Raw genomic sequence first — 12,723 nt, 5'->3', positions numbered from 1 at the left:
GTTGCTTAGATATCAGAGAGACCCAAGTTAAACTTCTGTTTCACCATTTCCCAGCTCCCTGACCTTGAGTAGGTTAACTTGAATCCCTTCTCATTTTCCCACAAAACAGTGGTAACATTAAATTAGTAAAATGTGAGGATTAAGTGGGGCATGTTTGTGTCACCTAGTAAGTATGAAACACAGTGCATCATTGTTTTTTTTCCAGATGTCAGCACCTCAGATAGAAGTATATTCTCAAAAACTGCGTGTTGAATGAATGGCTGATTAAACAATAATCACATGCAAATTAAATCCTAAAACTATTTACAGAGAGTGAATATTTCCTATACTCTCCCTGATTGAAAAACATATTTGCATGCATATATATGAGAGACAAGGCCTGTTCAAAAAGTATCCAGCCATGTAATATGAAAAATAGAGACATTTATTGAAGAAGATACAAGATATAAAAAAATACTGTACATAAGACAGTGACATCTCAGTCACCTTCAAAGTAGGTACCTTGGGATCTCACACAGTTCTCCCAGTAGCCTTAGCTACCCTGTTGTATTTTCCTGAATCTCATCAATGGTCTGAAATCTCTTCCCTTTCAAAGGTGATCCCAGTTTTGGGAAAAGCCAGAAGTCACAGGGTGCCAAATATGGGCTATAAGGGGACTGAGTCACCTTGGTGATTTTATGTTTCACAAAAAACCTCTGCAGAATACGTGATGCATGAGTGAGTACGTTGTGATGAAGCTGCCAATCATCATTTGCCCATAGCTGTGGACTTCTGAATCATACGAATAGTTTCTGCAGAGGAATGTTCAAGCTTAATGTAAAATTTGATGCATATGTGTTGCTCTAATTGCTCAGTCACTTTGAATGGGATGGCAACACATGCTCACTTGATGGCAGCATCCACTGCATCCACAGTGAAGTCATCATTGTTCATACATGTGCATTCCAGTCCACTCTCCTTAGCTGCCAGGTTACATCGATGTCACAAAAACCATGCTCATTATATTAACATTGGTTGAACTTTTTCCAGACAGACCTTGTATGTAGTGTTTCTATTTCAATCATACTCCAAGTTCTGATGATTAAGATTTTTTTTAACAGGATGTATCCAAAATACATTTATTGGAATGGTCCCCCACTCATCTTGATTCAGGGTACTTTTAGTGTTGTTTCCTTCTGAAAGAGCATCCTTCTGTAAGCCTTGCTTTTCCTCCTGGAGGCTGACAGATGACAGTAGAGCCACCAGCACACAAAACTATCATTTGTACATGGCTAAAGACAGTGGTGATGTTATAGCATCTTGGGCATTTCACATCTGTGAAGTAGGAATTGAGGTTCTGCACCAGGAGCTTCTTGTGTTTCCTCTTCTCTTCTGGAGAGAGATGAAGCAGGAAAATTTAACAGGAAAAAAAGTCATTAGCTATCCTAGCCAGAGGCATGTAGTCATGGGGAGGTCTTCACTGTCGGAAAGTATCATCGTGCAAATTGTGTTCTAAAGGATAATAATCATTACACTCAACACAGGCAGCAAAGCAACTTTGTTTTTCACATAATTCTTTTAAATTGGATTTATAATTTAATGAGATAATAAGGATCAATAAATCAATACATGTAAAATGACTACAATCCCAGAACTGCTTTAATCATTTCACCTTCCTTCAGAAATAAATGCTTTCCTAGATTAGTCAAGTAAATTGTGTGCATGGGTTTGCATTTCTCTCTTTGTAGAAAAGACGTGAGAATACATAATGAGTGTTAGTATAAAGCATTTTCCCTTCTAAAGACCAAAGTTTCTCTCAGTCCACTGTGCTATAGAGGAATGTCATCCTCCCAAACTTGATTTCAGGTACTGGTGCTGTAATTCAGTTACACTTGACTCTCTGGGAAGAGGGTCTTCAGCTGCTAGCGAGTTTGGCAGCATTCTCTGACATCACCTTCCTCAATTAGTAGTTAAGTCATGTATTTTTATTTTTCAAAAGGTTTTCAAAGATTTGAGAAATTAATGAAAGCCCCTAAGTACATTTCTCAAATAGGCTCCCTGAAAAGTGGTCTCAGGTTCCACCTAGGCATTGTTACTCTGGAATGCTTCAAATGGCAAGTTATTAAACAGAAGGTGCACTTAATTTTATCAGACTCTGAAGGCTGTTGATATTAAATGGCACAAATTTGGTCACTGTGGTCCTTTTGGTAATGCATCTTCACATCTTTTCAAATGCTAATTATATTGTTGACCTTAAAAAAAGGAGCAATGCATATTCTCTAACTTTCTTCCAACTGACCCATGCACACATTAACTACCTGATTTCTTCTACTCTGGCTCTCAAGCTCCCTAATTTTTGCCTTTGTACACTTACCTGAGGACATCACATTGGCACTATAATTTTGTAGTAGGTTGTTTGTGCATATGCATTTGAGATCAACCATTTCTGTTTACAAAGATGATTTTGGACAGAGAGTTGATCCAGAGTTGTGCTGACATTAGCTCTCACAGCCCTAAAGAAAATTGGCTGGATAATGATGAAGACATTTCAAGGAGTTTTCTAGAATGCCGTAACTTTCTCTCTGGGTCAGTCAGTGTTTCAGAATGCTTAATTGTTCACATTAAAGCAGGTAGCCAGAAAAAACAAGGAAAGACATTGGGAGGTCTCTTCTATTGTTTAACTTCATGGAGGACATGTTACACACAGTGTGGAGGTTCAGCTCTGGCATTTTTTAGAATCCCCTATGTGTCCAGAATGGTGAGCATTTAAAATACATGGGAATCATATAAAACATGTGACAGATCAATGGTTAATAACTCTTTTCCTGTTAAATTTTGCTGAGCTTCCAAGAGGGCACTTCAACTGTTATTGAAATCAACAGGGTTTAATATTTGGGTTCTTTGGAATATTTCTGCAGTATTCAGCCTGATACTATTGTGCAATTCTGTAGCACACAGACAATATCAGGGGATTATTTATTGGCATAGAAAAAAATAACAATTACACACTTTCATTTCTTATTGAAAGTCTAAGGAAAATGGGATATTGTAAAATGATGGAGTGTATAAGAACAAGTTTAAAAAACATTTGAGTCTTTGCTTTAAGAGGAGTAAGCAGTTTAGAAGCATCTTACCAATGTTTGGTTTTCTTCAGACCAATAAACAAAAAACACTGAAGAATAGGAAATGTCCAGTTAGCCAAAGACTCTGGGCTTTGGAGAAGAAAAACAAACAGTCTGTTCAACACCTAGTTTAAATTTCTCTTTCTTAGCATTCTGGGAAGGTTATATAGAAACTTTCTATTATAGTCTCTTCTCTGAGAATGGTTATTTAATCATTTTCCTCCCTCCAACAGCCATATGTTCTTCAGGATACATTGTCCCAGCTCATTTCATCTTTTTTTTTAAGATTTTATTTATTTATTTTTATAGAGGGAAGGAAGGGAGATAGAGAGAGAGAGAAACATCAATGTGCGGTTGCTGGGGGTTATGGCCTGCAACCCAGGCATGTACCCTGGCTGGGAATCAAACCTGCGACACTTTGGTTTGCAGCCTGCGCTCAATTCACTGAGCTACGCCAGCCAGGGTCTCATTTCATCTTTTATACATTCTACATTTGTATTCACATTTTTCCATTTCTCAGGCTTAAATAAATTATGTGTCTCTCTCCGCAAATCGATGGGCCTATGAGGATAACTGAAGGTAGACTAATACCTATAAACTATCATATGCTAACAGGCTGTTTTCTACTGTCAAATTAAAAGTGAAATAAAGAACAGGAGAATTAAGTAAAAGTCCGAGTTGATCTTTCTGTCACAAAGAGTCCTCTAGTGTATTCTGCATATATATATAGACATCCCTTTGGAATACACTTAGCTATAACATTTAAATAGTGTGCATAAATACTATTGCTCACCAAGTATATTGAATTTTTAAAGTTTTGGCTTAAATTGAATGCATGGCCTTAGAAAGAAGGATACTATTTGAATTGATATCAAGTTTCCAACTTGGGAACCTGAAAACTGCTGTCCCCTGAGAGCAACTGTGGGAGGCAACTTGCTTGTGCGTGGGAGGAGAATGAAGTTCAGCTTGGTGAACTGAAGTTAATGTTCTTGTGCAATATCCAGGTGAAAATATGTAGTATGCCATTGGATGTGATTCTGAAACTCAGGCAAGTGTTTCTGAGCTGGAATGGTAGATTTGGAAGTTATCAACTCCCATGAAGGTTGATGGGACAACTCAAGAATAGTAAGAGACTACAAGGAGAGAGGAAAACAAATAGCACACAGTGTGACAGAAACCAAGATGGTAGAGAACTTTAATCAAGGAATTATTGACAGTACAAGGTATAGAAGCAATGTCTCATAGAATTAGGATAGAAAAAATCAGGCTAGGAAATTAAGAATATCTTTGTGTCTCTAGTGAAAGAAGTTGGCCTGTTAATTAGGCTTTAAGTTGAGTAAAGTTTCAATGATTTTAGAGTATTTAAATTTTCATGCTTGAAGTTGGCCTTTGTGTTGTCTCTGGAATATCAAACTTACAAAAAATATTGCTACATTGACTTAGGAAAATTTACTCAAGCCTCAATTCTAAATAACAACCAAAGTTAGATACAGACAGTGCCTGACTTAAGGTGGTTCAACTTAAGATATTTTCACTTTGTGGTGTTGAAAAAGCAATACACATTCAGTAGAAACTGCACTTTGAATTTCAAATTTTGATCTTTTCCCATTAGTGCTATGCAGTATGATACTCTCTGGTGATGCTGGGCAGCAGCAGTGAGCCATAATTCATAGCTGGCCAGGCAATTACAAGAGTAAACAACTGATACTCTACAGTATACTGTGTTACCAGTGTTTTTTGGATATTGTGTCCTGTTTACCTTTAATGTAGCTAGGCTAAGTTATGATGTTTAGTAGGTAAAGTGTATTAAATGCATTTTTGACTAACAATAATTTCTGTTAACAATGGAAACTTGGGGATGTAATTGGTGTATAACCCCATTGTAAGTCAAGGAGCACCTGTATCTTAAACTCCTAGTTATGCCTAAATAACATGAAAGTGGAAAATGGAATTTCTACCATATAAATTTAATAAATCAGTGGCTGTAGGAATACAAGAGGATATTGTGTACATAAACTCCCTATTAAGATTTTAACTTTAATGTAACCTCCTGAGAGAGGGCATTATTGATCTCCCAATTTAAAGTAGATTCTCAAAAAACTCCTATCATATTATTCTATTTTTTGCATAGCAACTAATATCTGATTTTTTTCAAAATCCATTTCTTCACCCACCCATTATAAAGTAAGATCAAAAGAAGAACCTATGACTATCTTGACCTCAGCTATATCCTTGATGCTATGAATAGTTCTTGTAGAAGCATTGAAAAGTGAGATATCAACAACTATGTGTTAACTCAATAAATGAATAGAGAGTCTCCAACCTAAAATTTATAGACTAAGAATCTGATTTGATATCAATAATATAATAATCATAGCAAATTGAATGACAGCAGTGTGACAGAAACTGTACTAAGTACCTATTGAATCCTCCCCATAGCAATCACTTAAGATAAGCATTAATTTGTTCTTCTTAACAGAAAAAACACTTGAGGCTTAGAATAAATAAATATTTTATCCAATAATAAAGAGCCATTAAGTAATAGAACTTGGATTTAAAGTCAGACTTGCCTGACTCTATGCATCTGGTCTTTCCATGGAAATATTGGCATCAGGATTTTGTCATAGCTATAAGTACACTAATCTGAGGATGGACACATGAAGGCTTCCACATAAAAGTATATTACTCTACAAGTACAATGATAATGAGTTACTTCCTAACTTTAATTAATATTTGTTCCATATATGGCAAACCTAGAAACAGATCATCAAAACATTTGATAAAAGTCATAATAAAATAACTAAATATAATATTTACTATGAAAATAAATAAATATACTATAGCTATTGATCTATAATGTGTACCTATACAAATGTATATACAAATGTATACCTGTATTTAATTGTTATTTCAAGTAGGATAAAGTGGTTTTCATATACAATATCTTTTTTAGAGAGAAACTTTTTATTATATATGTAAACACATTTAAGAAAACCTTCTTACTACTAATAATTTTCTCTCCCCAGATGTTAAACTAACCATGAAGTAAATATTATCAATACACAGCACTCTCATAAACATTCCCAATGTGATTGCCCTACAGGTGGAAAAGAAAATAAAGAGGATGGAAAAAGGAGTATGCAGGTAGCTAGCTATGCATTTTTCTATGCATAATACCAGCCACATTTCTTAAAATTAACTATGCTTAGATTCCATTTAACATTTATTTATTAATTAATTTATTTATTTTTATTGTTCAAGTACAGTTGTCTCCATTTTATCCTCACCATTCTCCCCACTCCAGATATTTGCACTTTCCACACTCAATCCTACCCCACTTTGGTTTTGTCCATGTGTTTTTTATAGATGTTCCTAAAAACCCTTCCCCCATTTTTTATTCCCTCCCACCTCCCCTCTGATTACTGTCAGTTTATTCTTAATTTCAATGTCTCTGATTACATTTTGCTTGCTTGTTTTGTTGATTAGGTTCCACTTATAGGTGAGATCAAATGGTGTTTGTCTTTCACTGCCCAGATTATTTCACTTAGCATAATGCTCTCCAGTTCCATCCACACTATTGTGAAGGGGAGGAGATCTTTCTTTCAACAGCATAGTGTTCCATTCCATAAATGTACCATAGTTTTCTTATTCATTCATTTACTGATGGGCACTTGGGTGGCCTCCAGCACTTGGCTGCTGTGAATTGTGCCTCTGTAGGGGCATTTGAGTGCATAGGTTCTTTTGAATTAGTGTTTCAGGATTCTTAGAGTAGAACTCAGTGGTGCAATTGCTGGATCAAAAGGCAGTTCCATTTTTAGATTTCTGAGAAAATTATATACTTTTTTCCACAGTGGCTGCATCAGTCTGCATTCTCACCAACAGTGTACTAGGGTTTGCTTTTTTCCACATCCTCTCAAACACTTGTTTTTTGATTTGGTTATGATGGCCATTCTCAACAATGTGAAGTGGTATCTCGTGATTTGAATTTGCATCTCTCCAATGGCTAACTATGCTAAGTATCTTTTCATATGTCTCTGGGCCCTCTGTATGACATCCTTGGAGAAGTGTCTGTTCAAATACTTTGACCATTTTTTAATTGGGATGTTTATCTTCCTGGGAGTGGAGTCATGTGAGTTCTTTATTTACTTATTTATTTATTTATTTTATTTTAATTATTTGTGAGTTCTTGATATATTTTAGAAACCCAACCATTGTCCAAGTTATCATTGGCAAATGTGTTTTTCCATACAATTGGTTCTCTTTTCATTTTAATGCTGTTTTTTTTTTTTTTAGCCATGCAGAAGCTTTGTGTTTTGATGGAGTCCCATTTATTTATTCTTTCCTTTATGTCTCTTGCTCTAGGGGACATATTGATGAAAATATTGCTGTGTGGAATGTCTGAGATTTTGCTGCCTATGTTTTCCTCTAGTACTTTTATGGTGTCATGACTTATATTTAAGCATTTAATCCACCTTGAATTTATTGTTGTGTGTGGTGTAAGTTGGTGCTTGAGTTTCATTTTTTTGCATGTAGCTGTCCAGCTCTCCCAACACCACTTGTTGAAGAGGCTATTTTTACTCCATTTTATGCTTCTGCCCCATTTACCAAATATTAATTTACCATAGAGACTTGGACTTATTTCTGGACTCTATAATCTATTCCATTGGTCTACATGTCTGTTCTTATGCCAGTACCAGGTTTTTTTTGTTTTTTTTGTTTTTTTTTTTACAGTGGACTTGTAATACACCTTGATATCAGGCATTGTGATTCCTCCTACTTTGTTCTTCTTTCTCAGAATTGCTGTGGGTCATTTAGGGTTCCATATAAATTTTTGAAATGTTTGTTCTATATCTGTGAAATATGTCATTAGTACTTTAATAGGAATTGCATTGAATCTACAAATCACTTTGGGTAGTATGACCATTTTGATGATGTTAATTCTTCCAATCCATGAACATGGTATATGCTTCCATTTGTTGGTCTTCCTTAACATGTTTCTTCAGTGTTGTGTACTTTTCTGAGTACAGGTCTTTTACCTCCTTGGTTAGGTTTATTCCTAATTACTTTATTTGTCTTGTTGCTATAGCAAATGGGATTTTTTTTCCTGTTGTCTGTTTCTAATATTTCATTGCTGGTATACAAAAATGGCTTTGATTTATGAATATTGACTTTGTATCCTGCTATTTTGCCAAGTTCACTTATCAAGTTGAGTCAATAGGTTTTTCTATGTCTGTTATCATATCATCTGCAAACAATGACAGATTTGCTTCCTCCTTTCCATTTTGGATGGCTTTTATTTCTTTTTCATGTCTGATTGCTGTGGCTTGGACTTCCAATATTATGTTGAATAGAAGTAGTGGAAGCAGACATCCTTCTTTTGCTCCTGAGCTTAGTGGGAAAACCTTTAATTTTTCCCCATTGAGTATGATGATAGCTGTAGGTCTCACATTTATGGACTTTATTATGTTGAGGAATGCTCCCTCTATTCCCACTTTGCTGAGTGTTTTTTTAACATGAATGGGCATGGTACCTGATCAAATGCTTTTTCTGCATCTATTGATATGATCATGTAATTTTTGTCTTTCCTTTGTTTATGGGATGCATTATGTTTATGGATTTGAGAATATTATACCATCCTTGCATCTGTGTAATGAATCCCAGTTGCTCATGGTGCATGATGTTTTTAATGTATTGCTGGATGCAGTTGCCAATATTTTCTTGAGGATTTTAACATCTATGTTCATTAGTGATATTGCTGATGATATTCATTATATCTTTATCCGATTTTGGGATTAGGATGATGCTGGCTTCATAAAAATAGTTTAGGAGTCCTCCATCTTCTTGGATTTTTTTGAATAGTCTTTTAATAGTCTTTTTGAATAGATTTTTTTAAATGATAGTCTGTAAATGATAGATAAATGAAGAGTCTATAAATAGTCTGTAAATAGGAGTTAGCTCTTCCTTAAATATTTTGAAAATTCTCCTGTAAAACTGTCCAGTCCAGGGAATTTCTATGCTGGGAGTTTTTTATTCATTGTTTCAATTTTGTCAGCTATTATTGGTCTATTCAGGCTTTCTTCTTCTTCTTCATTCAGTTTTGGGAAATTATATTTTTCTATAAATTTATTCATTTCAGCTGGGTTTTCAAATTTCTTGGCATATAGTTCTTCATAGTAATTTTGTACAATCCTTTGTATTTCTGTGGTGTCAGTTGTAATCTCTCCTCTTTCATTGCTGGTTGTGTTTATTTGGGTCCTCTCTCTTTTTTGCTTGATAAATTGAAGGTTTGCCAATTTTGTTTTTCTTTTCAAAGAACCATCTCCTGCGTTTATTGATCTTCAGAATTGTTCTTTTACTCTGTATGTCATTCAGTTCTGCTCTGATCTGGGTTATTTCCTTCCTTCTACTTGCTCTAGGCTGTCTTGGTTGTTTTTCCTCCAGTACTTGTAGATGTAGGGTTAGGATGTTTATTTGAAATGTTCCTGTCTTTTTTAGGTAACTCTGTGTCACTATGAATTTCCCTCTCAGGACTGCCTTTGCTGTGTCCCATAAGTTTTGGGCTGTTGTGAGTTCATTTTCATTTGTCTCCACAAACTTTTTGATTTCTTCTTTGGTCTTATTTTTAACCCATTCATTGTTTAACAACATTCTACTCAATCTCCATTAGTTTGAGTGTTTTTGAGTTTTTTCTTTGATGTTGGTTTCTAGTTTTAGTCCCTTGTGGTTGGAGAAAATGCTTGATATAATTTCAATTTGTTGAATTTGTTGAGACTTTTTTGGTGTCATATCACATGGTCTATCTTTGAAAATGTTTCATATGCATTGGAAAATAATGTGTATTTTGCTTCTTTGGGATGAAACGTTCTCTACATATCAGTTAGGTCCATTTCATCTAGGGCATTGTTCAATGCTGCAATATCTTTGTTGATATTTTGTTTGGAAGATCTATCCATATTTTACAGTGAGGTGTTAAAATCTCCTAGTATAATATATTTCTATCTATATCTTTTTTGAAGTACTTCAAGATTTTCTTTATATATTTGGGTGCTCCTTTTTGTGTGGATATATGTTTATAATGTTTATGTCTTCTTGATGGATTCTTTGAATATTACGAAGTGTCCTTCTAGGTCTCTTTTTATGTACTTTGTTCTGAAGTCTATTTTGTCTGGTATGAGTATCGCTACCCTGGCTTTTTTTCCTGTCCATTTGCTTGGAGTATTTTTTTCCAACCCTTTACTTTCAGTCTACGTAGGTCTTTTGTTTTGAGGTGGGTTCTTGTAGGCAGCATGTGTGTGGGTCATGATTTCTTATCTATCTGGCTACTTTATGCCTTTTCATTGGGGCATTTAATCCATTTACGTTTAAGATTACTATTGATAGGTACATATTCATCGTTATTTTACCCCCTCTGTACCTGTGTTTCTCTTTCTTTCTCACTCTTTTTCTTCCTTTTCTTAAAGAATTCCCTTTAGAATATCTTGCAGTGCTGGTTTGGTGGAGGTGTATTCTTTCAGCCTCCTTTTGTCTGGGACACTCCTTATTTCACCTTCCATTTTAATTGAGAGCCTTGATGGTTAGAGTAGTCTTGGTTTCAGGCCTTTGTGTTTCATTAGTTGGAATATTTGTTGCCATTCCCTTCTCAATTGTAGTGTTTCCATTGAGAATTCAGCTGCTAGCCTTACTTGGGATCCCTTGTATGTTACTTCTGTTTCTCCCTTGCTGCCTTTAAGATTCTCTCTTTGTCTTAGAATTTTGCCATTGTAATTACAATGTGTCTTGAAGTGCACCTCTTTGGGTTCCTCTTGATTGGGACCCTCTGTGCTTCCTAGATTTGTGTGACTTTTTCTCTCATCAAATTAGAAAAGTTTTCCATCATTACTTTTTCAAACAGGTTTTCTATCCCTTGCTCTTCTCCTTTTCCTTCTGGTGTCTCTATTATATGAATATTATTACATTTCATGTGTTCCTGTGGTTCCCCTAATACCTCTTTGTTCTTTCTGAGTCTTTTCTGCCTTTTCTTCCTTTTCTTCCCCTTTCTTGGTGGGTGTGATTTTCTATCTTGTCCTCCAGCTTACTGATTTGATCCTCTGCTTCATTGAGCCTGCTTTTGATTCCTCCTACTGTGTTCTTTAATTCAGGAATTATATTCATTATTTCTTCTTGGCCCTTGTTGATAGTTTCTATTTCCTTTTTCATGTTGATATAGTTTGCAGTGAGTTCATTGTAGTTTCCTTGTAGTTTTTGGTAATTCTCAGTGAGCTCATTGGGCTTCCTTATAACCATTGCTTTGAACTCAATATCTGATAGTTAACTTGTCTCTATTTCATTTAACATTCTTTCTGAGGCTTCCTCCTTTCCTTTCATTTGGGGTTTGTTTCTTTGTCTTACCATTGTTTGTGAGACTTTTTTGTTAGCCTCTTCTTCTTAAATGGATCTGTTTTCACTCCTTCTGTTTGCGGTGTGAACTTCTATGGTAGGAGACCTGTGATATTCAGTGGTGCAGTTTCCTTGATCTCCTGAACTTGTTGCTCTTAGGATGCTGTTTATGTTGGCTCTCTGTATGTTATTGGGTTTTGATTATTGTTGGGTCGTTCTTTGGTGGGTTTTTCCCTCCAACTGATTGACTGAGTGTTACTCCACTCACCATGTCTTGTATGCTGTTGCACAGGTGCTGCCAGAAGACAATCACAAAGCCCAGAGAACAAACTCACATCCACAGAATTATCTACCCATCCCTAGCAATCTCAGTATCAACAGCAAATGAATCAATATTAATAAGAGTATAAAGAGATTAAGACTATTACAAGAAAGGAGAGAAATAAACTGTAGTATAAATTCTAGTGACTTAATATGCACAAACTTGCTGGACAAGAAATGAATGTTAAAAAGTTACACAGGAAAAAAAATCTGTAATCATGGAGAAGACCACAGTGGATTTTGTCTCAGAAGGCTCTAGCGGATCTATTCACCACTGATTCTTCTTTTTGGATCTGCCTGATGTCAGATGTTGACCCCTTCTGACCTTGGACAGCCTGCTCTGAGATTGACAGAGATCTGCTGTCTATGGGTGTTTCCTTCCATTGTTAATCTATTCACTCTGTACTCAGAAGTCAGGCTTAAGCATAGGGTGGGGCAGAATTCCTCCTGGGGTTGTAGCTATTGTTTCTTCTCAGGCTGCTGCTCAGAGGGACATGGTCTGCTTGAGCAGGGTGGCTCTGAACTATGGGTGAGGACTCAGCACTGGGATCCCAGTGGCCACTTTCTTAGTTCTCTCCCTCAAACCTCTATCCCCAGTCTCTCCTCAAATGTCTCTAGTCTGCTCTACCCCACCTCCCACCTTTTGCCAGGTGTCTACCATCTGTGGCTGTCTCCTTTAGTTATTAATCTAGATTCTCTGCACTCAGATGTCAGGGTGAAGACCCATAGATCCAGGGCAAGTCTCTCTTGGGGTTGGGACTGTTGTTTCCCCTCAGGCTGTTGCTGCTCAGAGGGGAGTGGTCTGCCTGAGTGCGATAGCTGCCACCGTTTGGGGGATGACAGCACAGGGATCCCAGCAGCTACTCTCTCAGCTCTCTTCTCGAATCTTCTGTCCACAATCTCTTTTCAGGTGTCTCCTGCCTAC

At 36.2% G+C, this 12,723-nt stretch overlaps 1 protein-coding gene across 1 annotated transcript; it reads right to left on the bottom strand.

Annotated features, from left to right (window-relative positions):
* Nucleotides 1–1,159: 1,159 nt before the first annotated feature.
* LOC123811255 (40S ribosomal protein S27-like) lies at nt 1,160–1,393 on the bottom strand (the record flags this gene model as incomplete). Its single annotated transcript, XM_045827267.1, has 1 exon — nt 1,160–1,393. A coding segment is annotated over one exon (234 nt), but the record flags the coding sequence as incomplete, so codon positions are not given.
* Nucleotides 1,394–12,723: the final 11,330 nt, after the last annotated feature.

The sequence above is a fragment of the Phyllostomus hastatus genome, unplaced genomic scaffold (genome assembly GCF_019186645.2).
Source record: "Phyllostomus hastatus isolate PE091 unplaced genomic scaffold, TTU_PhHast_1.1 phas_scaffold_78, whole genome shotgun sequence".
NCBI classification, from domain to species: domain Eukaryota; kingdom Metazoa; phylum Chordata; class Mammalia; order Chiroptera; family Phyllostomidae; genus Phyllostomus; species Phyllostomus hastatus.
This window is presented reverse-complemented; position numbering and strand designations above follow the sequence as displayed.